The sequence below is a fragment of the Ahaetulla prasina genome, chromosome 17 (genome assembly GCF_028640845.1).
Source record: "Ahaetulla prasina isolate Xishuangbanna chromosome 17, ASM2864084v1, whole genome shotgun sequence".
Classification (NCBI taxonomy): domain Eukaryota; kingdom Metazoa; phylum Chordata; class Lepidosauria; order Squamata; family Colubridae; genus Ahaetulla; species Ahaetulla prasina.
The window spans coordinates 10,085,086-10,112,040 of NC_080555.1; the positions used below are offsets into that span (position 1 = coordinate 10,085,086).

Consider the following 26,955-nt stretch of genomic DNA (forward strand, 5'->3'; position numbering starts at 1 on the left):
TTTGTTGCGATCAGTGGAGGACTCGTCTTGTGAAATATTTCTGGACACGCTCAATTGTATTAATGTCCGATATGCAGTGTGGGTTCCAGACAGATGAGCTGCATTCGAGAATCGGTCTAACAAAGGTTTTGTATGCTCTGGTTAGTAGAGTAATCATATGGTGGGCTGTGCACTGATGCGTGGAGGGGCACGTATGTGCAGGGGGTGGGGCACGTGCGGGGGGGCTGTGCATGCATGGGGGTGCATACAAAGGCTGCGCACACATGTGCGGAGTGGGGCGCATGCATGGGGGCTGCGCTCATTGAATTTTGGGGTTCGGGGGCGCATGCGGGGGTTGTGCACATATGTGGGGGGTGGCGGGCGCACGGGGCAATCACATGCACACACAGGGGGGTTATGCACACTTTTCATTTTGGGGATTCAGGCACATGCATTTCTGCACACTTTGAGCACTCGGTCTGGAAAAGGTTAACCATCACTCTCTTAGCACAAGATGCAACATCAGGGGATCCTAATTTAAAAGCAATTTAATTTTCACCTTCAGGCAAAATCATGCCAAACAATTCAGTGCAGATAATAGGGCCGACCACCCATGATTTTATTTTATTTTATTTTATTTGCATTTATATCCCACCCTTCTCCGAAGACTCAGGGCGGCTTACACTATGTCAAGCAATAGTCTTCATCCATTTGTATATTATATACAAAGTCAACTTTTATTGCCCCCAACAATCTGGGTCCTCATTTTACCTACCTTATTAAGCTTCTCCTGCAGCCATACAGCTACCGTAGTGCTCGACTTACAACAGTTCATTTAGTGACGGCTCAAAGTTACAACGGCACTGAAAAAAAGTGACTTAGGACCATTTCCCCACACTTACGACCATTGCATCATTTCCCCCACGGACAAGTGATTTACATTCAGTTGCTTGACAAATGTCTCACATTTATGACTCTTGCTGTGTCCCAAGGTCGTGCGATCACCACAAGCCAATGGGGAAGCCAGATTCACTTAACAACCGGGCTTACCAATTTAACAACTGCAGTGATTCACTTAACAAATGTGGCAAGAAAATTGGTAAAATTTTCAACAAATTCCTCACTTAACAACAGAAATGTTGGGCTCAATTGTGGTCGTAAATTGAGGACCACCAGTATTCTAAGTCAGGGGTCTCCAACCTTGGCAACTTTAAGACTTGTGGACTTCAACTCCCAGAATCCTGGGAGTTGAAGTCCACAAGTCTTAAAGTTGCCACGGTTGGAGACCTCTGTTTCTAAGTGATACTTTGGTAGCAATTCCTAGGCCTAATTATTTTACAGTAGGTACGTCTTGGTGTATTATGGGGACGCAGGTCCACTTTAATCAAGGAGGAAACCTATATTAAAATTATTTATTTATATATCATATTGGTAGTCCTTGACTTACGACCACAACAGAGCCTAACATTTTTGTTGTTAACCAAGACAGTTGAGTTTTGCCCCATTTTACAATTTTCTTGCCACACTTGTTAAATGAATCCATGCAGTTAAGTTAGCAACACAGTTGTTAAATATGAATCTGGCTTCCCCGTTGATTTTGTCAGAAAATCGCAAAAAAAACACCACCACCACAGGAATCATATGATCCCGGGACACTACAACTGTCATAAATATGAGCTCAAATTTGGATACTTGGCTAACGTCCAAATTTTGATCATGTGTGATCAACAGTCGCAACTGTTCATTGGAATGAACATCGGCACGAATTGTGCTATCTAGCTGTATTCACACAATAAACACATTCAGGGTTTTCGCGGGCCTGGTTTTTCTGAATTGCCAATATCCGCACCCCATAGAAAGCCATAACCACACCCGTTAAATTTACACAACGTGCTGATGCCCAACAATTTGAGCCATGAATATTTCAGGCTAACATATTGGGTAAACCCAGCCTCTTGTCGTGTTCATACAAAATACAGCTAACCATGGCTTGTTTAACCATCATGTATTGAATAATCCCCAATGTGCTGAAATTAAGACATAAACCTTGGTACCATCGTCCCTAATTGGTTAGGGTTTTGGACAATACACTAAGATGCAAACAAATTGCATGATGGCTCGGTGCAATGTGTGAACGCTGCTCTGTGTATTTAATCCAAGCCATTTTCTTTAAAATATATGCACCCATGACATGGTGCCAAAGAAAACCCATCAAGGAACTTCTCAAGACTGTCTCGTTTTTCATTTTGAAGTCCCACCCTGCAATGAACCACTTCCTCAAAGCCACGTCTTCCAACTCTGCTTTCTGAACAGAAACAATTCTCAGGGTTTTTTTTGCCCATAACGTTTTATTTCCCCATATCGGACCATCAATCTTGATTCCAGGGTTCAGCAGTCCGGTTAAAAACCAGGCAGCTATGCTGGATCAGCCTAGACCACAGGCCCTTCTCCTTGCCACTTTTCCACCAGGTTTAACTCTGATCAGCAGTGCGCAGCGGCAGCTAAAAAAGCCAATGCAGTCCTAGGCTGCATTAACAGAGGGATACAATCAAGATCAAGGGAGGTCCTAATACCACTATATAAAGCCTTAGTAAGACCACACCTAGAATACTGCATCCAGTTTTGGTCACCACACTATAAAAAAGACGTTGAGACTCCAGAAACAGTGCAGAGAAGAGCAACCAAGAGGATTAGGAGGTTAAAACATATGATGAACGGTTGCAGGAACTAGGCATGGCTGGTCTAGGGAAGAGAAGGACCGGGGGAGACAGGAGAGCATCTTCCAATATTTGAGGGGCTGCCCCAGAGAGGAGGAAGGGGGTCAAGCTATTTTCCAAAGCATCCGAAGGCCAGATAAGGAAGAATGAATGGAAACTGACCAAGGAGAGATTCAACCTGGAAATAATGAGAAATTTTCTGACAGTGAGAACAATCAACCGAAGGAACAGAAGCTGTCTTCATTAGTTGCGGGAGCTTCATCATCTGAGACTTTCAAGAAGAGATTGGACTGCCATTTGTCAGAAATGGTTTAGGGTCTCCTGCTTGGGCGGGGGGGTGGGGTGGGCAGGGTGTTGGACAAGTTGATCTACAAGGTCCCTTCCAACCAGTGGTGAAATCCAATTTTTTTTATTACTGGTTCTGTGGACGTAGCTTGGTGGGCGTGGTGTGGCTTGGTGGGCATGACAGGGGAAGGATACTGCAAAATCCCCATTCCCACCCCACTGGGCCCAGCCAGAGGTGATATTTGTCTGGTTTGATTCTGCAACCCAACAAGACAGACACAGACTTCAAAGGATAATTAGAACTGCAGAAAAAACCATGGCTACCAACCTGCCTTCCATGTATACTGCACGAATCAAGAAGAGGGCCGTGAAAATATTTACAGACCTCTCACATCCTGGACATAAACTGTTTCAACTCCTACCCTCAAAACGACGCTATAGAGCACTGCACACCAGAACAACTAGACACAAGAACAGTTTTTTCCCGAAGGCCATCACTCTGCTAAACAAATAATTCCATCAACACTGTCAAACTATTTACTAAGTCTGCACTACTATTAATCTTCTCATCATTCCCATCACCCGTCTCCTTCCACTTATGATTGTAACTTTGTTGCTTGTATCCTTTTGATTTATACTGCAATTGTTTCCTGATTGCTTAATTGTAGCCTATGACTATCGTTAAGTGTTATATCATTAAGTGTTAAATTTGTACCCTATGACTATCATTAAGTGTAAGAGTTGTACCTTGATGAAGGTATCTTTTCTTTTATGTACACTGAGAGCATATGCACCAAGACAAATTCCTTGTGTGTCCAATCACACTTGGCCAATAAAAATTCTCTTCTCTTCTCTTCTCTTCTCTTCTCTTCTCTTCTCTTCTCTTCTCTTTTCTCTCCTCTCCTCTCCTCTCCTCTCCTCTCCTCTCCTCTCCTCTCCTCTTCTATGATTCTTGACGAATGTATCTTTTCTTTTATGTGCATTGGGAGCATATGCACCAAGACTAATTCCTTGTGTATCCAATCACACTTGGCCAATAAAAAATTCTATTCTATTCTCCAAACGACTCAAAATTTCTGCTACCAGTTCTCCAGAACCTGTCAGAATCTGCTGAATTTCACACCTGCTTCATTAATCAGACTTTGTTAAATCTGTTAATCTGTTAAATCACCGGCTCCAATCCCAGCAGTTTTGCAGAGGAGGCGGCTCTGCAGTTTCTAAAAAAGGTTAAATTATGGCCGAAGTTTATTAAAGCTGAAACATTTCGTTACTCATCCAAGTCACTTCTTCAGTCAACATGAAAATTTGGGTAGGCAGAGAATCAGGGAGTCATTGGAAAGAACCAACTCTGGCTATACAGACTGTTTCTCCCCAAAATCAAAAGCAACATGTAAAAAAAATGAAGATTCAATCATCCAGGCCAAAAAAATATCTCCAAAGCTTAAACTGGACCAAAATTTATTAAAACGGAGACATTTTTGTTACTCATCCAAAAACTTCTGCAGTCAAAAACCTGGGTATTCATTTTGACCGAATATGTTACTTGGATGAGTAATGAAACATCTCCGTTTTAATAAAACTTTGGTCCAGTTGCCAAGATTTAACTTTTTGAGATACAAAGGTCCTAATCGGAAGCCCCCTGTTCAATTCTGGAGCCGACTAGAGGTCCGGTTCCCCCACCATAGAGTCTCCTCCTAGCATGAAGTCCTTTTTCCTCTACCTGTCTTAACCGAAAGCCCTATCAATTGTGAAGCCGACCAGCAACAGGGAGCCGGAGCAGAGGGACGAAAGAGCCACATACGGCTCCAGAGCCGCAAGTTGCTGACCCTGGGACTAACTGAATGGTGTTTTAAGCTTTCTTTAAGCTCCAGTAAATAGATCGGTCTATTTGGTACCGCCTCCCCGTTCATAACAAAACCTCCTTTAAAAGGCACATTGCCATTGTTATGGCACAACGTTCAGCGATCTTTTTTTAGATATGCTAAAGGCTAAAGTGCTTCGTGAAAATATAACTGGGGGAAAAAAATCATTTGCACAGTGCAGGAATTAGCTAAATTAGCTGAAACGTGATAGGCCACGTTAAAATCCGAACAGGAGCTTTTCTCAAAACAAAATTTTGGAAAGGGAAATGTTAAGATATGTGGACTCCCAGAGCTGAAGTCCGCGCATCTTAATGTTGACAAACACTGTACTTACTACCTGGACTATTTTTTTTATAAGGTACTGTTCACGAAACCTGCCAGCCCATAATACCATTTATTTGATTTTGGCTTGGCATGCACAAAAGCAGGCATTGCAGTTTGCAAACCAGGATTTATAGTTTAGAGCAGGGGTCACCAACCTTTCGGACCTCAGGGACCACTAAATTCATAATTTTAAATCTCGCGGACCACTGATATGATGATCTGCCTAGTGACTGGCTGGGTGGGTGCGACAAGGTGGTCACGTGACTGGCCAATTCAATGTCACTCACGTCGAGGGGCACCTTGCCAGCTTCTACTCGCTACTCCTCACCTGCCCGCCCGGGCTCCTTAGGGCCCCAAGAGGAAGGAGTTGTTGGAACTAAGCAGCCACCACGAGAAAGAGTTGGCAAAACGGCTGGCTCAGTTCAAATTGGATCTGGCCGAGAAGGAGGCTCAGCAAAAGCATCTCACTGAGGACTAGGAGCATAGGCTTTCCAAGCAGAGGGAAGTCCTGTAGGAGTGCAAGGCCAGGAACCGGTGCTTGGAGGCTCAGCGGGCTGAGATGGTCAGCCCAGTTCCAGGCCGTGATGCAGTCCCACTGGAACGAGGCTCTTCGGCTCTTCGCCACCAGCGGCTCTTCCCTGCAGCCTTCTCCGAAAACCCCACACCAGGAGGCTGAAGCAGACCCCAAGTCGGAATTTCTGCCCCCCTTTGTCCCCCACAAAATGACCCCGAAGGGGGAGACTCTCTGCAGCAACACAACCGTTCATTGCACGTATCCATCCCAGGGACTGTAGTTTGAGGACCCCTGATTTAATGCAATATAAAAAATGCCAATAATTATTCTGCGGACCACCAACATTTTCTCACGGACCACCAGTTGGTGACTGCTGGTTTAGACTGTTCTGCCATCGCTGCTGGTTGTGGCTTTGTTGAACAACCCAAGATTACACCGTGGTTTTTTTTTTAGCCAATGGGCAAAGCCAGTTAAGCCAAGGCGCTACGTGGTGAGACCTAGGTCTAAAAAAACCAGAAACAAGCTGCAGAGTCCCAAGGTAAAGTATTTTACATGGCGGTGTCATTCTTCTAAATTAGTCAATGTGTGATCAGGATGGGTGAGCTGAGGGAGGGGCGGAGAAAAATAATTGTCATCGGAAACCTTTCAGAGGAAATGTCTCCATGGGAACTTTGGAAAAGTTTTCACAACATCACTCAAGAGGAAAGCAGCCATGCCCAACAGGGCAGATGGAAAAGGAAAAATGAGCCAAGTAAACACACACACACACACAGATCTCCTCCTACTCCCCCTCCTCCCAAATAAAATGCCATTTGGGGATGAGAAACACACACACACACACACACAGAGCAAAAGGCAGGGTCATTTCAGCAGTTGTGGGAGCTTTATCTCAAGCTCAACCCCTCCAAGATGGAGTGGCAGTGGATGCCAGCATCCCGGTACAGCCAGCTGCAGCCGCGGCTGACTGTTGGGGGCGAGTCATTGGCCCCGATGGAGAGGGTGCGCAACTTGGGCGTTCTCCTGGATGGGCGGTTGTCCTTTGAAGAACATCTGACGACCGTCTCCAGGAGAGCTTTTTATCAGGTATGCCTGATTCGCCAGTTGTGCTCCTTTCTAGACCGGGATTCCCTAGGCACAGTCACTCATGCTCTCGTCACTTCTCGCCTGGACTACTGCAATGCTCTCTACATGGGGCTCCCCTTGAGGAGCACCCGGAGGCTTCAGTTGGTCCAGAATGCGGCTGCGCGGGTGATAGAGGGAGCCACTCGTGGCTACCATGTAACACCACTCCTGCGCAAGCTGCACTGGCTTCCGGTGGTCTTCCGGGTGCACTTCAAGGTGTTGGTTACCACCTTTAAAGCGCTCCATGGCTTAGGACCAGGTTATCTACGGGATCGCCTTCTGCCACCGTTTGCCTCCCACCGACCCGTGCGCTCCCATAGGGAGGGCCTCCTCAGGGTGCCGTCAGTCAAACAATGTCGGCTGGCGATCCCCAGGGGGAGGGCCTTCTCTGTGGGAGCCCCTACCCTCTGGAACGAGCTTCCCCCAGGACTTCGTCAACTTCCTGATCTCCGGGCCTTCCGCCACGAGCTGAAGATGTATTTATTCTTCCGTGCAGGACTGGCATAGAATTAGTATTAGTATTTGTAATTTTAAATGGGGTTTAATGGTTTTATGTATTTTAATTTAGGGGCCAAATTTAATAAGTTTTTTAGCACTGTTTTTTTTGTATTGTATCCATTGATTGTTGATTTTATCTGGCTGTGCACTGCCCTGAGTCCTTTGGGAGAAGGGCGGTATAAAAATTAAATAATAATAATAATAATAATAATAATAATAATAATAATAATAATAATAGTTGTTGTTGTTGTTGTTATTATTGTTATTATTGTTATTATTGTTATTATAAGAGACTGGACTGACACCTGTCAGAAATGGTGTAGGGTCTCCTGCTTGGACTAGAAGACCTCCAAGGTCCCTTTCAGCTCTATTCTGATTGACCTTTCAATGCCATTCCTCTGGTAGAAAATAAATTGCCTTTAAATTAGAATCCTGGGCCAGCCACTTCAAGGGGAACAACACCCCATCCTGTGTCTTGTGTTAAGACCTTGCTAGGGTTGGTCTAGAAGACCTCCAAGGTCCCTTTCAGCTCTATTCCGATTGAGAAATTTCCTGACAGTGAGAACAATTAACTTGTTCTCCTGGAGTTGTGCGTGTTCCATCCCTGGAGGTTCCCCCCACCAAAAAATAGACTAGAGAACCACTTGACTGGGATGATAGTCAGGACTCCTGCCTTGGGCAAGGGGTTGGAGTAGATCAGGGGTCTCCAAACTTGGCAACTTTAAGACTTGTGGACTTCAACTCCCAGAATCTGGGAGTTGAAGTCCACAAGTCTTAAAGTTGCCAAGGTTGGAGACCCCTGGACTAGATGACCTCTGAAGTCCCTTCCGGCCCTAGGATTCTATGAGGGCGATTCTATGAATGCGATAAGCTATGAGCTTATCGCATTCCTCAATTCACAGAGGTTCCTAAGTCATGATTCATAGCACCATGTGAAAGTTTTTTTTTTTATATATAGAATAAAGACCTTCGTTGCTGAAGGGGATATTGTTCCCACGTTTTCTGATTTTCACACACACACACACACACACACCCCGAGAGGTCCTCAGCAACATTTGCAAAGCACACTTATGGAATCACAGGGCTGGAAGGAGCTGTGCACTTTAACAGATTAACCGAGTCGGATGGGACCTTGGAGGTCATCTAGTCCAACCCCCTGCCCAAGCAGGAGATCCTACACCATTTCTGACAGATGGCAGTCCAGTCTCTTCTTGAAAGCCTCCAGTGATGAAGCTCCCACAACTTCCGAAGGCAACTTCTGTTCCATGGGTTGCTTGTTCTCACTGTCAGGAAATTCCTCCTTATTTCCAGGTTGAATCTCTCCTTGTTCAGTTTCCATCCATTATTCCTTATCTGGCCTTCGGGTGCTTTGGAGAATAGCTTGATCTCTTTCCTCCTCTCTGTGGCAGCCCCTCAAATATCGGAAGACTGCTATCAGGTCTCCCCTAGTCCTTCTCTTAAATCAGACTTAGTGACTACAGACAGTCCTCAAACTTATGACCATGAGCCCGAAATTTTTATGGTTTTAAGCGAGACATTTTCAGTGAGCTTTGGCCCATTTTCTTGCCGCCGTTGTTAAGTGAATCACTGCAGCTGGTAAGTGAGTAACACCGCCGTAAAGTGAATCTGGCTCCCCCCCATCATCGACTTTGCTTATCAGAAGGTCGCAAACGGGGATCGCGTGACACCCTCCCCCCCAGGACACTGCAACCGTCATAAATATGAGTCACTTGTCAAGTGTCGTCATTGTAAATCACGTGACCAGGGCCGTGAAAATATTTACAGACTCCTCGCATCCAGGACATAAACTGTTTCAACTCCTACCCTCAAAACGACGCTATAGAGCACTGCACACCAGAATAACTAGACACAAGAACAGTTTTTTCCCGAAGGCCATCACTCTGCTAAACAAATAATTCCCTCAACACTGTCAGACTATTTACTGAATCTGCACTACTATTAATCTTCTCATAGTTCCCATCGCCAATCTCTTTCCACTTATGACTGTATGACTATAACTTGTTGCTGGCAATCCTTATGATTTATATTGATATATTGATCATCAATTGTGTTGTAAATGTTGTACCTTGATGAACGTATCTTTTCTTTTATGTACACTGAGAGCAGATGCACCAAGACAAATTCCTTGTGTGTCCAATCACACTTGGCCAATAAAAATTCTATTCTATTCTATTCTATTCTATTCTATTCAATTGTGTTGTAAATGTTGTACCTTGACAAAGGTATCTTTTCTTTTATGTACACTGAGAGCATCTGCACCAAGACAAATTCCTTGTGTGTCCAATCACACTTGCCAATAAAAATTCTATTCTCTAAAAATTCTATTCTATTCCATGGGGATGCTGCAATGGTCATAAGTGTGAAAAGAGGTCATAAGTCCCTAAATGAATTGTTGTAACTTTCAAACGCTTTAGCAGAGTAAGGGACTTCTCTTTACCCAAGAAGCATTTTCTAAGTAAATGTGAACAAACAGCTGATATAAAGGCTACTAACCTAAAGTGTCAATATTTAACACTGTATATTTGATACCAAAGGCACGCGGTGGCTCAGGGGCTAAGACGCTGAGCTTGTTGATCGAAAGGTCGGCAGTTCAGCGGTTCGAATCCCTAGTGCTACCGTGTAACGGGGTGAGCTCCCGTGACTTGTCCCAGCTTCTGCCAACCTAGCAGTTTCGAAAGCACATTAAAAAAATGCAAGTAGAAAAATAGGGACTGCCTTTTGGTGGGAAGGGAACAGCGTTCCGTGTGCCTTTGGCGTTTAGTCATGCCGGCCACATCATCATGGAGACGTCTTCGGACAGTTTGGCTTTGAAATGGAGATGAACACTGCCCCCTAGAGTCAGGAACGACTAGCACGTATGTGCAAGGGGAACTTTTTCCTTTACCTTATTTGACACCAAAGTTATTTATTATATACTAATAAACTTTTTCATGAGCATGTACAAGAATGTGGGTGCTTTCTCCCATCGATTAAGACTTTTAATTGGGGGATATTATGTTGCAGGGGGAGGTATCTCTATTAAGTCATGCATTTGGCCTTATGTTTTTAAACGAAACTTTTTCCACCCACCATCAATTCCCGAATTTCTAGCCAGCATGGGCTGTGGGAGTTGCGGTCCAAACATACTTCCTGAGGAGAGGAAATCTGTTTAAAAGCATTTTTATTCTGCTCTTCCATCAAATTGGGGTTTTTATTGGGTTTTTAAATTTTTTATAATTTTAAATTTAAACTTTTAATTATCAGCCCTTTGAAATTTGCTAGGTTTTAATTGTTGGTTTTAATTGTATATGTATTGTGTTTTATCTTTGGCTGTACACCGCCCTGAGTCCTTCGGGAGAAGGGCGGTATAAAAATTTAATAAATAATAATAATAATAATAATAAACTGGCTCCCATTGCAGTTTACAGTAGTGGCCAAAAATTGTGGAAACCTTTTGGGAAAAGTGTATTTTTTGAGGATTGATGGCTAATAACACCACTTTTCTTTTTCTTTTTTGGAGTTTCAAGATAATACTATTCCACTGCTAGAATGGCCTGGGAATAGCCCAGACCTTCACCCAACTGAAAACCTATGGAGCCAACTCAAGAAATTTGGTAGTCAGAAGCAACCCAGCATAAAACCCAGTTAATAGAAGCCATCCTTCAATCTTGGTTTCACATGATAACAGCTGAAGAACTCAAAAACTTGATTCACTCCATGGGAAGACGTTGTAAGGCCATCATTCATGCTAAAGGTTACCCAGCTAAGGATTAAATGACATGGGGACAATTTTTTGCATATCTCGTTTTTTCTATAGTGATCATTTTTGTACATCTCGCTTTTTTCTACGTGTTTCACTTTTCTTCTTAATACTGCCACTGCTGTTCTAATTGCAAACCCTTCATAAGAGTTATTGCATTACATTCTTGATTCAATGATCTTTCCATTGATATATAATTTTACGGTGCTACTCCTTAGAAAATATACTCTTTTCCCAAAAGGTTTCCACAATTTTGGCCACTACTGTACGTAGAATAGCAATAGCACTTAGACTTATATACCGCTTCACTGGCCACTCTTCTAACCACAGGGTCACTCTGGGTGGCTTACAATAGAGGTAGTCCTCGATTTACAACGGTTCACTTAGTGAACGTTCGAAGTTACAACGGCACTTTCCCACTTAAGACTGTTGCAGCATCCCCACGGTCACGCGATTTTACGTTCGGATGCGTGACAACTGACTGACTCACAGTTACGACGGTGGCAACGTCCTGGAGTCACGTGATCCCCTTTAGCGACCTTCTGGCCAGCAAAGTCAATGGGGAAGCCAGATTCACTTAACAACCACGTCGCTAATTTCTTTTAAAATAATTTTTATTAAAGAGACTTAACATTTTCTTCTTTTGAAAAGTTTCGCGTCGGTGATCAATACTTATACATTTTCTCTCTCTTATCCTAATGTATCTTTTATACATATATTTCTAATATATGATATATATTAGAAATATATATATATATATATATATATATATATATATATATATATATATATATATATATATATATATATATATATAAATATATTATATATAATATAATTAGAACTGCAGAAAAAATAATTGCTACCAACCTGCCTTCCATTGAGGACCTGTATACTGCACGAATCAAGAAGAGGGCCGTGAAAATATTTACAGACCCCTCGCATCCTGGACATAAACTGTTTCAATTCCTACCATCAAAATGATGCTATAGAGCACTGCACACCAGAACAACTAGACACAAGAACAGTTTTTTCCCGAAGGCCATCACTCTGCTAAACAAATAATTCCCTCAACACTGTCAGACTATTTACTGAATCTGCACTACTATTAATCGTTTCATAGTTCCCATCACCAATCTCTTTCCACTTATGACTGTATGACTATAACTTGTTGCTGGCAATCCTTATAAATAAATAAATACATAAATAATCCTTATGATTTATATTGATATATTGACCGTCAATTGTGTTGTAAATGTTGTACCTTGATGAAGGTATCTTTTCTTTTGTGTACACTGAGAGCATATGCACCAAGACAAATTCCTTGTGTGTCCAATCACACTTGGCCAATAAAAAAAAATTCTATTCTATTCTATTCTATATATATCACTATAATATATTATATTATTCTAATTATTTTATTTGCATCTATACTTAGATATACACGTGTACCCAATTTCCTTTCCAGAATTTCTGTCTCTTCCTATTTGTTCTTCTATTTCTACTCCTAATTTATCCGTTATTTAATCTTTCCTTTTCCTTTTATTTTTTCTTCCCCTTTTCCTCCAACCATTTATACCATCTCTCCCATACTAGTTAATATTCTGTTTCCTCTTTTTCTTGTATCTCCTTCGTGAGCTTATCCATTTCCGCACATTCCATGATTTTTCTAATTACATTGTCTTCAGATGGTATATTGATTTATTTATTTTTAACAACCACATCGCTAATTTAAGAACGGCAGGGATTCGCTTAACAAATGCGGTGAGAAAAACTGTAAAATTTGGGCAAAACTCGCTTCACAAATTTCTCACTTTGCAACATAAATCTGAGCCTCAACTGTGGTCGTTAAGTTGAGGACTACCTGTAAAAAACAAACAAACTTGGAGCTAAATAGTGACCTGAAAGAAAGATCAGAGTTTCATAACCACAAAATGGCTTGGCCTGTCATGTTGTGTGATTTGTGGCCTCTCAGCCTTTCCCCGCACAACCCGACAGCCTCTCCCTACACTAAAATGGGTGTGGGGAGCCTTTAAAACCCCACCCAGAAAGTTTTGAACAAACAAACCGTTGCAATAAAAGCCCGGCTGCAAAAGATGAGCAAACAGTTGCAATAAAAGCCCGGCTGCAAAAGATGAGCTGGCAACCAGGGAAAGTTAGTCTGTGCATGCTCAAAGGTCAAACGGTCCTTTTCTGACCACTTGGATTCTCACATGACGGCATTTGCTATTCAGGCAAAATCTCCGTCCCAAAGGCTCCCTGTTCAAAAGCAGTCTATCAGAACCTCTATGGAGATTCTCCATCATCCAGGTCACGACAACTGGAATTCAGAAGAAACTTCCTAGCAGTCAGAACTATTAATCAGTGGAACGGCTCGCCACCAGGAGTTGTGCGTGCTCCATCGCTGGAAGTTTTTAAGAAGAGACTGGACAAGCCGCCTGTCTGACATGGTCTAGGGCAGGGATGGCTAAGCTTCTTTGCCCAAAGTGTGTGCGAATGCATGCTCCTGAACCCCCAAAATGAAAAGTGTTCACGACCCCTCCCGCATGCGCCGTGCCCCCGTGTGCGCACATGTTCGCCCCACACATGCCCCACCTTCCACGCCTGCGCACGCACCCCACACGCACCCATCCAAACCCCCCAAATGCAATGCACCCAGCCCCCATGCATACATTCCGCTCCACACATTTGTATGCACCTCCTGTATACGCATGCGCAGCCCCCCTGCATGTGCCCCACCCCTGCTCATACATGCTCCCCCACGTATGCGTGCACAGCCCATCACATGCGTCCCGCCCACTGCGCGGCAGAGACCTGACGACCAGGTGGGCGGAGGGAGACATGTTTACATGTGTGGCGAAGCTGAACTATGGCAATGGCTCGCGTGTCCTCAGAGAAGATGCTGCATGCCACGCGTGCCATAGGTTCGCCATCCCGGGTCTAGGGTCTCCTGCTTGAGCAGGGGGCTGGACTAGAAGAGCTCTGAGGTGCCTTCCAATGTTTAGAATAACTCTTGTTATTCTACAGTTGCAGGAAATGGATATGGCCAGTCTAGAGAAAAGAAGGACTAGGGGGGAACATGACAGCAGTGTTCCGGTATTTGAGGGGCTGCCCCAAAGGAGAGGGAGCCAAGTTATTCTCCAAAGCAGGGGTCTCCAACCTTGGTCCCTTTAAGACTTGTGGACTTCAACTCCCAGAGTCCCTCAGCCAGCAAAGTTTGCTGAGGAACTCTGGGAGTTGAAGTCCACAAATCTTAAAGGGACCAAGGTTGGAGACCCCTGGACTACAGCAGAATAGAATAATAAAATTGGAGGTCTTCTAGTCCAGGGGTCTCCAACCTTGGTCCCTTTAAGACTTGTGGACTTCAACTCCCAGAGTCCCTCAGCCTGCAAAGCTGAGGTCTAGAGCAGGGGTCTCCAACCTTGGTCCCTTTAAGACTTGTGGACTTCAACTCCCAGAGTCCCTCAGCCAGCAAAGCTGAGGTCTAGAGCAGGGGTCTCCAACCTTGGTCTCTTTTAAGACTTGTGGACTTCAACTCCCAGAGTCCCTCAGCCTTCAAAGCTGAGGTTTAGAGCAGGGGTCTCCAACCTTGGTCCCTTTAAGACTTGTGGACTTCAACTCCCAGAGTCCCTCAGCCAGCAAAGCTGAGGTCTAGAGCAGGGGTCTCCAACCTTGGTCTCTTTAAGACTTGTGGACTTCAACTCCCAGAGTCCCTCAGCCTTCAAAGCTGAGGTTTAGAGCAGGGGTCTCCAACCTTGGTCCCTTTAAGACTTGTGGACCAACTCCCAGAGTCCCTCAGCCTTCAAAGCTGAGGTTTAGAGCAGGGGTCTCCAACCTTGGTCCCTTTAAGACTTGTGGACTTCAACTCCCAGAGTCCCTCAGCCAGCAAAGCTGAGGTCTAGAGCAGGGGTCTCCAACCTTGGTCCCTTTAAGACTTGTGGACTTCAACTCCCAGAGTCCCTCAGCCAGCAAAGCTGGCTGAGGGACTCTGGGAGTTGAAGTCCACAATTCTTAAAGGGACCAAGGTTGGAGACCCCCTGCTCCAAAACACCTGAAGGCAGGAGAAGAAACAACGGATGGAAACTAATCGAGGAGAGAAGCAACCTGGAATTAAGGAGAAACTTCCTAACAGTGAAAACAATTAACCAGTGGAACAGCTTGCCACCAAAAGCTGTAGGTGCTCCATCGCTGGAGGTTTTAAAGAACAGACTGGACAAACCAGCTGTCTGAAATGCTTTAGGGTCACCAGCTTGAGGAGTGGGTTGGACTAGAAGACCTTCAGGATCCCTTCCGGCTCTATCTGACTGATCGATAGTAGTCCCAAGGGCACGGTGGATAAAAAAACAATGATTTTTTTTTTAAAAAATCAATTTTTTCTAAAAAATTTAAATTGGATTTTTTTTATTTTTAATACATTTATTTTAATAAAATGCTTTTGGAGTAAAAAAAAATCTAACTAAAGATAGTTTTCTATTTAAGATACATTGATAATTTATTCAGCATGAAATGGAGCTTAGTTAGGTAGCACGAGGCTGTATATTCTACAACATTGGGACCTTCGATGAGTCACTGTGGGACAGCTGCTCTTTATAAAAATTACGATTTCAATCGAGTGGATCGAAACCGAGCCTTTTTACTAGTGATTTAAATCGTGACGTAAACCGACTTGATTTAAATCAAACCCACCCTGCCCGAGGGTGGCCTTTTTTTCTCAAAAAGGCCACTGGACTGTCTCGGTTTTGTGTTTTTTCCTTTGAAAACGTTTCGCTTCTCCATCCAAGAAGCTTCTTCAGGTCACTGAAACGAAGACACTTCTCAAATGAGAAGCCGAAAAAGTTTTCAAGGGACCAAAAAAAAAAAAAAAAAAAAGAAAGAAAGAACCAAGACAGTCCAGTTATCAGGTTTGTGCAAATGCAGATGTTTGTGCGAGGCCGACGGCCGGCGGCCGACGGGAGGGGGAGCTCTGGCTCTCCTTAAGGCAAGGGTGGGCTTCAAAAATTTTAGCAAGGGTTTCTCTGGCCGGTTATCTTGCTGGGCGGGCGTGGCCACGATGGGCATGGCCTAGTCAGCCTCCTGCACCACGATGGGAGGTGGGCATTTTTGCCCTTCCCGGGCTCCGGAGGCTTTCCTCGAGCCTCCGGGAAGGCGAAAAATGGACCTCCCCAGGCTCTGGAGGCTGGAAACGGCTTTCTTGAACTTCCAGTAAGCCCGTTTTTCGCCCTCCCCAAGGCTCCGTGCGCACCCTGCACTTACCTGCATCCAAAACGGGCCGAGTGGGGACTCCTGGGGAGGGGTGGGGTGGGCGGGGCCAGCCAGGAGTGGGATTTTGGGGGTTCTCCGAACTGCACAGAATCTTAGCTAGAGGTTCTCCCGAACCCCCAGTGGCCCACCCTTGCCTTAAGGGTCTCTTTAATCTGGGTGCGAGTGAGCTAATTCTCCGGTCAGGAATCCTTCGGCTTATGCAATCCTGGAGAAGTCTCCTGACAAGTCCATAAACAGATTCAGAGTTTAGCGCTAAGCAGCCAAAAAAGGGTGTGGACAGAGCAGATAGCAAAATAAAAAGCCAAACGTCCAAAAATCACTCCGAGGCAAACTCATGATTCGGGATGACAGAAGTTTTATCATCCAAAATGTATTTTATTCCTTATGCTTGTTTCCATCTTCCCTTAAAACGTGAACTGAATCCACCGTGACCTGAGAATCGGGCGCCTCCACTAGATAACGGACAGTTAAACCCACCCGCCCCAAAATAAGTTGCCCAGACCTAATATGCATATCAAAGGATAAGGTCTGCAAACACCAAACTGCGTTAATTAAATTTAGGAGCTGCAAGTTCACAAGAATAAAAGGTAAAAAGGTAAAGGTTCCCCTCGCAAATACATGCTAGTCGTTGCCAACTCTAGGGGGCGGTGCTCCTCTCCGTTTCAAAGCCGAAGAGCCAGCGCTGTCCGAAGACGTCTCCGTGGTCATGTGGCTGGCATGACTCAACGCCAAAGGCGCACGGAACGCTCTTCCCTTCCCACCAAAGGTGGTCCCTATTTTTCTACTTGCATTTTTTACCTGCTTTCGAACTGCTAGGTTGGCAGAAGCTGGGACAAGTAACGGGAGCTCACCCCATTACACGGCAGCACTAGGGATTCGAACCGCTGAGCTGCCGACCTTTCGATCAACAAGCTCAACGTCCTAGCCCCTGAGCCACTGTATCCCCCCACAAGAATAAACACACACACAACTCAAGTGTCACTCTAGAAGCAGCCCGTAAACACTTTCACAAGCTCCCCCTATAAAAAAAATCTGCTGTACCCCATTTCTCGGCAGCCTGCCCCTTAAAGACAAACTCTGTTGCTTTTATAGGAATTAAATATTTCTCACAGCTGTCTAGATCTTAGTTTTATTTATTCTTACACAGCCACCGGCTTGAGTCGGAGCCGCAAATTATACTTCTGACAGGAGTCCTTTCTTTAATGCGGAACATTAATATGTAATGTTTTGTTAACGGCACCCATGTAAACTGTAATCCTTTTTTTTGCTCATGGCAAGAACGCAAGCTGGCTTCCCGTATCATGGTTCTTTGCACAAGCCACCATTGGCTGGGCCTGCACAACCCACAAAGCCGTAAACCATTGGCTAGATTCCCACAGGGCAGGGAACCAAAACACCGACAAGCTTTTGGCCCAAAACCCTTCAGAGTCAGACCCACTCAACTGTCTCTCACACACACACACACACAACTGTCTCTCTCTCTCACACATACACACCCAGCTCACAATGTGGATGGCAGCTTTTGTGGCGACGAGAGAGCCCCGCTGCTTTCCAAATCATGGTTTATCATCGCCCAACGTTGCGAAACCGTAAACCGCTGCTCGTGTTTAGTCTGAGGCATGGATAGCATCACCCAAATATGAAAAACGGAAACGGAATTAATAAAACCATACAAGGGTATCTCAGTGGATGTACTCGGGAGGAGGATTCCTTGAACGGAGAGAATGGTCACGGATGGAAAATCTGATTTAAAATGTGGTTTTGACAAGCACTTCCCACCTCAACCCGCAGCTAGGGCCGGAAGGCTCCAAATTATTAAGATTTGAGCAGTGGGGAGGGTTCACGCAATCCTTCCTGAGCATCATGCTCTTATCTATCAGAAGCAGGTCTGCACCCATTCACACACATACACAAACCCCGAAGAGGTTACATTAGGCGACATGATAGCAGTCTTCCAGTATTGGAGGCGCTGCCACAAAGAAGAGGTGGTCAAATTATTTTCCAAAGAACCAGAAAGCAGGAGGAGAAACACACGGATGGAAACTAATCAAGGAGAGAAGCAACCTGGGATTAGCGAGAAACTTCCTAATTTATTTTTATTTTTATATTTATTTTTTGTCACAACAATATACACAAGTATCACACAAAATGATTATATAGTATATAAACATATATATGAGGAAATATAAGGTAGTATAAGCATATATATATATATAAGAAAAAACAATAGGACAGGAACGGTAGTTCCTAATAATGAGAACAAGTAACCAGTGGAACAGCTTGCCACCAGAAATCACGGTTGCTCCATCACGGGAGGTTTTTAAGAAAAGACTGGACTGTCATCTGCCTGAGATGGTATAGGGCCATGATGGCGAACCTATGGCACACGTATATCGGTGCCATATCGGTGGGCACGTGAGCTCAGATCCAGAGGCTGTTTCCGGCCTCCAGAGGGCCTCCGGGGGTATGTGGGGAAGGCCGTTTTCGCCCTCCCCGGGCTCCTAGAAAGGCTCTGGAGACTGGGGAGGGCAAAAAATGGGCCCACTCTGCCATCGCATGCCAAAAGTGGGGGGAGCACAGGGTGGGTTGCATGTGGATGCGTGGGGTGGCAGGGCGCATAGAATTATGGGTGTGCGCATGCGCGCTCACGACTCCCCCGCGCTTCCCTTGTTTTTGGCACATGATGGCAAAACGGTTAGCCATCACTGGTATAGGGTCTCCTGCTTGAGCAGGGGGTTGGACTAGAAGACCTCTAAGGTCCTGTCCCGTCCTATCCCATCCTGTCCCATCAATATTCTATTCTATTCCTATCAATATTCTACTCTAAAGCTAAAGCTTGAAAGCATCTTTGCCAGCTTTGCTGGAGTCCGAATATGAGACTCTGGCAGAGCACAGCAAGCATCTTCCCCCATTTTCATAAGAATTGACAATATGGTAGTTATAGCATCCGCCGGCCCATTAATATCATGCCCTATTCAACTTTAAAAAATTTTATTTATATACACAGAGTCCTCAAGTTACAACAGTTCATTTAGTGACAGTTCAAAGTTACAAAGCACTGGAAAAAAAAAGTGACTTAAGACCATTTTTCAGAGTTACAACCTTTGCAGCATCCCCATGGTCGTGTGATCAAAAAAGGACCGTAATAGCTCAGGCTGTTAGAAGCCTGTTATTAGAACAGAGCAGCCTGCAATTACTGCAGGTTCAAGTCCCACCAGGCCCAAGGTTGACTCCATCCTTTATAAGGTAGGTAAAATGAGGACCCAGATTGTTGGGAGCAATAAGTTGACTTTGTATATAATATACAAATAGAATGAGACTATTGCCTTATACACTGTAAGCCGCCCTGAGTCTTCGGAGAAGGGCGGGATATAAATGTAAATAAATAAATAAAATAAAAAAAATTAAAATGTTGGGCAACTGGTTCCTATTTATGACGATTGCAGTGTCCCAACATTATGTAATCCCCTTTTTTGATCCCCATTTTGGGGGGGAGGGGATACCCTCTAAATGAAGGGACGCGGTGGCTCAGTGGTTAAGACGCCGAGCTTGTTGATCGTAAGGTCGGCAGTTCATCGGTTCGACTCCCTAGTGCTGCCGCGTAACGGGGTGAGCTCCCGTTCCTTGTATCAAAGACAAATTCCTTGTATGTCCAATCACACTTGGCCAATAAAAAATTCTATTCTATTCTATTTATCTCTATCTATCTATCTATCTATCTATCTATCTATCTATCTATCTATCTATCAGATAGATAGATAGCTCAGGGGCTAGGACGTTGAGCTTGTCGATTGAAAGGTCGGCAGCTCAGCGGTTCGAATCCCTAGTGCTGCCGTGTAACGTAGTGAGCTCCCGTTCCTTGTCCCAGCTTCTGCCAACCTAGCAGTTTCGAAAGCACGTCAAAAATGCAAGTAGAAAAAATAGGGACCACCTTTGGTGGGAACGTAACAGCGTTCCGTGCGCCTTTGGCATTGAGTCATGCCGGCCACATGACCACGGAGACGTCTTCAGACAGCGCTGGCTCTTCGGCTTTGAAACGGAGATGAGCACCGCCCCCTAGAGTCAGGAACGACTAGCACATATGTGCGCGGGAAACCTTTACCTTCACTCTCTAAATCTGGTACCCCTCCAACTGCACCCAACGCCCAATCCCCCAAAGCAATTATTTTGATTACACTTTGCCTTTGCAACCACATCAGTTCACTCCCTCCTGCGAGATTTACGGGGTGGCCAAGCTGTGTTGCAACACATTTAATTAAAAAAAAAAAAAGAAGTGAAAAGGAAAATTAAAGAAAATCACACGTAGATGTCAGAAAAGAAGAATGCAGCAAAAATCTCACTTCAGCAAGAATGTAAATCTCTCGACCTCCAAGTGGGAGGGAGGGAGGGAAAAGTGGAATGGGAGGGGGGGCAGAGCCAGGAGATAAGCGGGAACAGCTTTCTGCGAGATTCAACTTTGCCCTTGGTTATTCGGGGTTCCTTGGATGCTTTCCTTGAGCCACTTCAGCTCTTCAGCCTATGCAAAGCTGAACCCCCCAATTTTCTACAGAGGAATTATTCAGTCTGTCATTTGCACCTCTAGAACTGTCTGGTTATAGGGACGCTCAATGGCGAAGAGGCTGAGTTTGTCGATCGAAAGGTTGGCGGTTCAGCAGTTCGAGTGCTGCGTAACGGGGTGAGCTCCCGTTCCTTGTCCCAGCTTCTGCCAACCTAGCAGTTCGAAAGCAGGTAAAAAATGCAAGTAGAAAAACAGGGACCACCTTTGGTGGGAAGGTAACAGCGTTCCCTGCGCCTTTGGCATTGAGTCATGCCGACCACATGACTACGGAGACGTCTTCGGACAGCGCTGGCTTTGAAACGGAGATGAGCACCGCCCCCTAGAGTTGGGAACGACTAGCACGTATGTGCGAGGAGAACCTTCACCTTTTTAACTGTCTGGTTTGGCACAGCAACCAAACAGGAGAGGGACAGATTTCGACAGATACCCCGTTTCCCCAAAAATAAGACCCAACCGGAAAATAAGTCCTAGCACGATTTTTCAGGATACTCGTAATATAAGCCCTACCCCAAAAATAAGCCCCAGTTAAGATCGTCAGCAGACAGAGGCGTTCAGTACTGTATTTCCCCCCAAAATAAGACCTAACCAGAAAATAAGCCATAATGCGTCTTTTGGAGGAAAAATTAATATAAGACCGGGTCTTATTTTGGGGGGGGAAACACGGTAGTTAAGACTGCAGAAAAAAACAATTGCAACCTACAGCCTGCCTTCCATGGGGGACCTGAATACCGCACTAGCCAGAAAGAGGGCTGAGAAAATATCTACAGACCCGCTCACATCCTGGACGTAAACCGTTTCAACACATTGCACGCCAAAACAACTAGACACAATGCCATCCCCCCCAATGCCATCACACTATTGAAGAATTAACTCTCACAGCACTGCCTCAGTTTTCACCTTTGCTCATCTTCTAATTTTTCCTACTTATCTCCTCCTATTGGTTTCCATTTATCAGTTGTTGTTTGTAACTTACGATTAATGGTTGTGGCTATTGCTTGCTGTTCGTATGTACATTCTGAGCACCAGAGACAAATTACTTAGTGTCTGATCACTTTTGGCCAATAAAGAATATTCTCTTCTGTCTATAGAGATACTTCGTCATCCAGGTCATGGTTGTCCCAACTGTACTTTTTCTAAGAGGCAACTGGACTTTTCTGGTTTTTCTTTGAAGATGTTTCGCTCCTCAACCAAGAAGCTTCTTCAGCTCTGACTGAATCCTTCCATTCACCACTATCCCAGTCGGAACCGACGAAGCTTCTTAGATGAGGAGTGAAACGTCTTCAGAGAAAAACCAGAAAGTCAGCTGGTCATTTGCACTCTTTTAGAGAGTCGTCGAGGCCACTTGGAGGTTGATCTGCGTCCTCAAATAAATCTGTCTCTTCAGTTAAATGGGTGCCCTATTTAATGGGCCTCCATTCGCACCACTCAGGTGACCCTGAGGACCCAGATCAACCTCCAAGTGGCCTCGGCGACCCTCAAAATAAAACAAAATTCAAATCAACACCTAAAGCAAGTCATCAAAACAATTAACAATTAAAATTTACAACTAAAAGCCTGCAAAAGAATGAAGATCAGGAGAGAGGGAGAGAGAGAAAGGAGGAAGAGAGAGAGAGACAAAGAGAGAGGGAGAGAGAAAGCGGGAAAAGAGGGAAAGAGAGAGAGAGAAAGAGGAAGAGAGGGGGAGAGAGAGGGGGAGGAGAAACGAGGAGAGAGGAAGAAAGAGGAGGAGGAGAGAGAAAGAGGAAAAAGGGAAAGAGAGAGGGGAGAGAAAGGGAGACAGATAGGGAGAGGAGAGAGAGAGAGAGGAGAGAGAGAGAAGGAAGAGGGGAGAGAGAGAAGGAGAGAGGAGAAGGAGAGAGAGAGAGAGAGAGAGAGAGAGAGAAGGAGAGAGAGGGAGACAGATAGGGAGAGGAGAGACGGAGAGAGAGGAGAGAGAGAAGGAAGAGGGGAGAGAGAGAAGGAGGAGGAGAACGAGAGAGGGAGAAGAGAGAGGGAGAGAGAAGGGAGAGAGAAAGGGGAAAGAGAGGAGGAGAAACAAGGAGAGAGGGACAGAGAAAGAGAGAGGGAGAGAGAGAGAAAGGGAAGAGGGGGGGAAAGAGAGACAGATAGGGAGAGGAAAGAGGGAGAGACAGAGAAGGAGAGAGGCGGAGAGAGAGGAAAAGAGAGAGAGAGGAAGAGGAGGGAGGGAGAGAGAAAGGGGGAGAGAGAGAGGAGAAGGAGAAACAAGGAGCGAGGGAGAGAGAAAGTGGGAAAAGAAGGAAAGGGAAAGAGAGAGAGGGAGAAAGGGGAGAGGGGAGACAGAGAGGGAGATGAGAGAGGGAGAAAGAGGGAGGCAGAGAGAGAAGGAGAGAGGGGGAGAAACCGATTTAATCCCAATTGCTTGCAAACTCTCGTTTCCATTCTCAAACCTCCACACAGGCTTCCTATAATCTCAAATTTGGGATAAAAGGTTACCAGGAAAAGGGAAAAAAAACACCCAGGCCCCCCCCCCCACAAATTACAGGAAAAAAAATCCAAACGCTGCAACAATCTCAGCTCCAGGAAGTTCTCGCAGAAAAAAACACACACGCACACACACGTTTGGTCTAATCCTCCAATGCCAGTTGTTCATCCACAAGGACAGGTAGTCCTCGACTTATGACCGCAATCGGGCCCAAAGTTTCTGTTGTGAAGCGAGGCGTTTGTTAAAGAGAGCTTTATCCCCGTTTTTTTATGGCCTTTCTTGCCACCGTTATTAAATGAATCGCCGCAGGGTGGTAAATTTAGTAATCCAGTTCCTGAGCGAATCGGGCTTCCCCGTCGACTGTGCCCGTCAGGCGGTCGCAAAAGGGGATCACTTGACTTTGGTTGGGACACAGCAACGGTCATAAGGGTGAAAAAACAGTCCCGAATCCCCTTTTTCAGTGCCCTTGTAACTTTGAATGGTCACTAAACGAACTCTTTCTTGTAAATCGAGGACCGTCTGTACTTTGGTCTCCAGGATCAGGAGATAGACAGCAAGTCAATAGTTTCCGAGCCAGTATAAGCCACGTTTTTCAGCGCCGTTGGAACGGTCACTAAACGAACTGCTGTAAGTCGAGAACTGCCTGCCCTCAAAGTCAAGGGTGGGGGGGAGCACTCTTTGCATGCTCAGGGGGGGCGCCCTGTGCAGAAAAACTACCCAACTAAAGACAGCCTATTTTTTTTTTAACATCTATTAATTTCCTAATTATTCGGGTTGGATTAGGACAGGGGTCTCCAACCTTGGCCGCTTTAAGCCTGGAGGACTTCAACTCCCAGAATCCCCCAGCCAGCAAAGCTCCAACCTTGGCCGCTTTAAGCCTGGAGGACTTCAACTCCCAGAATCCCCCAGCCAGCAAAGCTCCAACCTTGGCCGCTTTAAGCCTGGAGGACTTCAACTCCCAGAATCCCCCAGCCAGCAAAGCTCCAACCTTGGCCGCTTTAAGCCTGGAGGACTTCAACTCCCAGAATCCCCCAGCCAGCAAAGCTCCAACCTTGGCGCTTTAAGCCTGGAGGACTTCAACTCCCAGAATCCCCAGCCAGCAAAGCTCCAACCTTGGCCGCTTTAAGCCTGGAGGACTTCAACTCCCAGAATCCCCCAGCCAGCAAAGCTCCAACCTTGGCCGCTTTAAGCCTGGAGGACTTCAACTCCCAGAATCCCCCAGCCAGCAAAGCTCCAACCTTGGCGGCCGCTTTAAGCCTGGAGGACTTCAACTCCCAGAATCCCCCAGCCAGCAAAGCTCCAACCTTGGCAACTTTTAAGCCTGGAGGACTTCAACTCCCAGAATCCCCCAGCCAGCAAAGCTCCAACCTTGGCAGCTTTAAGCCTGGAGGACTTCAACTCCCAGAATCCCCCAGCCAGCAAAGCTGCCTGGGGGATTCTGGGAGTTGAAGTCCTCCAGGCTTAAAGCTGCCAAGGTTGGAGAGCCCTGGACTAGAAGACCTCCAAGGTCCCTTTCCAACTCTGATATTCCGGCTCTGTTATCAGAGGGGAAACTCTGTCCATGCTCAGAGACTCCGGAGCGGGTCTCCCTCCCACCCTCCACCCTCCGAGCCCCGAGCTTCTCCGGCTGCAAAATTGCCCCCGCAGCCCACCGGCGGAGAGCCCAGCCCGCCTTACCTTCGCACGCCCCGCTTGCGGTTCCTGCACTTTTTCTTGCCCAGGAGGCGCTTTCCAAGCGCGGTGGAGCTCCGGGAGCCTCCCCGCCTCGCCTCCAAGCCCGACCGACCGACTGGGCGACTGCGGCTGCCTCCTGCCTCCTTCCTCCTCCCGCCTCCGCCCGGCTGGACGCTGAATGAATCCGCCTCGAGCTTTAACCCTTCGGGCTGGGCTGGCTCAGCTGCAGCCGGGAAGGGAAGCGAAGCGAAGGGAAGTTCACACAAGGCGCGCCAGCCCCGGTTGGCCGAATGGTGGTTTGCGCCCCAAGTTTATTGGCTGACTTCACATCTCACACACACACACACACAACACACACATAGAGTCACACAGAGACACTCACAGACACACACCACAAAAACACACAGACACAAACAGACACAGATACACAGAGAGAGAGAGAGAGAGACAAACAGACACACACAACACAAACACACACAGAGACACACTCTCTCTCTCTCACACACACACACACACACAGAGTCACACAGAGACACACCACAAAAGCACACAGACACAGACACAGATACAGACACACACACACACACACACAGACAAACAAACAGACACACACAACACAAACACACACAGAGACACTCACACACACACAACACACAACACAAAAACACACAGACACAAACAGACTCACACACAGAGAGAGACACTCACAGACACACACACACACACAGCACAAACACACACACACACAAACAGACACACACACAGAGAGAGAGACAAACAGACACACACAGCACACACACAGACACACACAAACAGACACACACACAGAGAGACACTCAGACACACACACAAACACAAAAACACACAGACACAAACAGGCACACAGACACTCACACATACACACACACACACTTACAGACATACCCCCAGACACACACGTAGACAACACACACACACACACACACACACACACAGTGGAACACTGGAGTTGTGGGTGCTCCATCACTGGAAGTTCCCCCCCACCAAAAAAAAATAGACTGGAGGTTTTTAAGAAAAGACTGGAAAGGAATGATACAGGGTCTCCTGCTTGAGCAGAGAATTGGACTAGAAGACCTCCAAGGTCCCTTCCAACTCAGTTATTCTATTCTATTCTATTCTATTCTATTCTATTCTATTCTATTCTATTCTATTCTATTCTATTCCAAATTTATTATCAGAGTTGGAAAGGGACCTTGGAGGTCTTCTAGTCCAGGGGTCTCCAACCTTGGCATCTTTAAGCCTGGAGGACTTCAACTCCCAGAATTCCAAGGTCCCTTCCAGCTCACGTATTTTCCGATGTATCCGTGTATTTTAGAAATGGATAAAAAAAAAATGGGATTGGAGTCCTCGGCTTTGGTCTTGCCTATCCAGAAGCACCACACCAACTCCTGGGGGTGGGTGGGCAACTACGGCCCCTTTACGACTCATTAGGGACTTCAACTCCCAGAATTCCTGAGCCAGCGTGTCCCAGACTGGAAGTTTATTTATTTATTTATTTTGTCACAACAATATATGTAAGTATCATACAAAAAGATTATATAGTATATAAACATATATATGAGTAAATATTAGGAGGTATAAGCATATATATATATATAGGAAGAAGAAAAGAAAAACAATAGGACAGGAACGGTAGGCACGTTTGTGCGCTTATGCACGCCCCTTATGGTCCTCTTAGGAATGGAGTGAGGTCCATAGTAGAAAGTTTTTGGTTAAAGCTTTTAGGAGTATGGGAAGAGACCACAGAGTCAGGTAAAGTGTTCCAAGCACTGATGATTTCACCTGCAAAAGGGTTAAATCAGAGCACCGACCGGGGAGTGATAAGACAGGTGAGGCCGGGGACACGCCTAGATAAGGGACTATAAGCATTGTCCTGTGCTTATAGACACACGCCACATTTCGTGCCAACTCACACACA

The 26,955-nt window shown here is 45.6% G+C and overlaps 1 protein-coding gene across 4 annotated transcripts in view; it reads right to left on the bottom strand.

The window, feature by feature from the left end:
• ARHGEF2 (Rho/Rac guanine nucleotide exchange factor 2) overlaps positions 1 to 25,153 on the bottom strand; it is a 186,120-nt gene extending 160,967 nt beyond the window's left edge. Inside the window, exon 1 of one of the 4 annotated variants that reach the window (XM_058159844.1) lies at positions 25,002 to 25,153. Coding sequence is in view for 3 of the 4 variants with exons in the window: in XM_058159843.1 (XP_058015826.1) it covers positions 16,315 to 16,320 (6 nt within the window). In the remaining variant the exon portion in view is untranslated. Of the gene's footprint in view, positions 1 to 16,314; positions 16,514 to 25,001 lie in introns of those variants that run through there. The other 3 variants (XM_058159843.1, XM_058159841.1, XM_058159842.1) reach the window with 3 other exon arrangements.
• Positions 25,154 to 26,955: the final 1,802 nt, after the last annotated feature.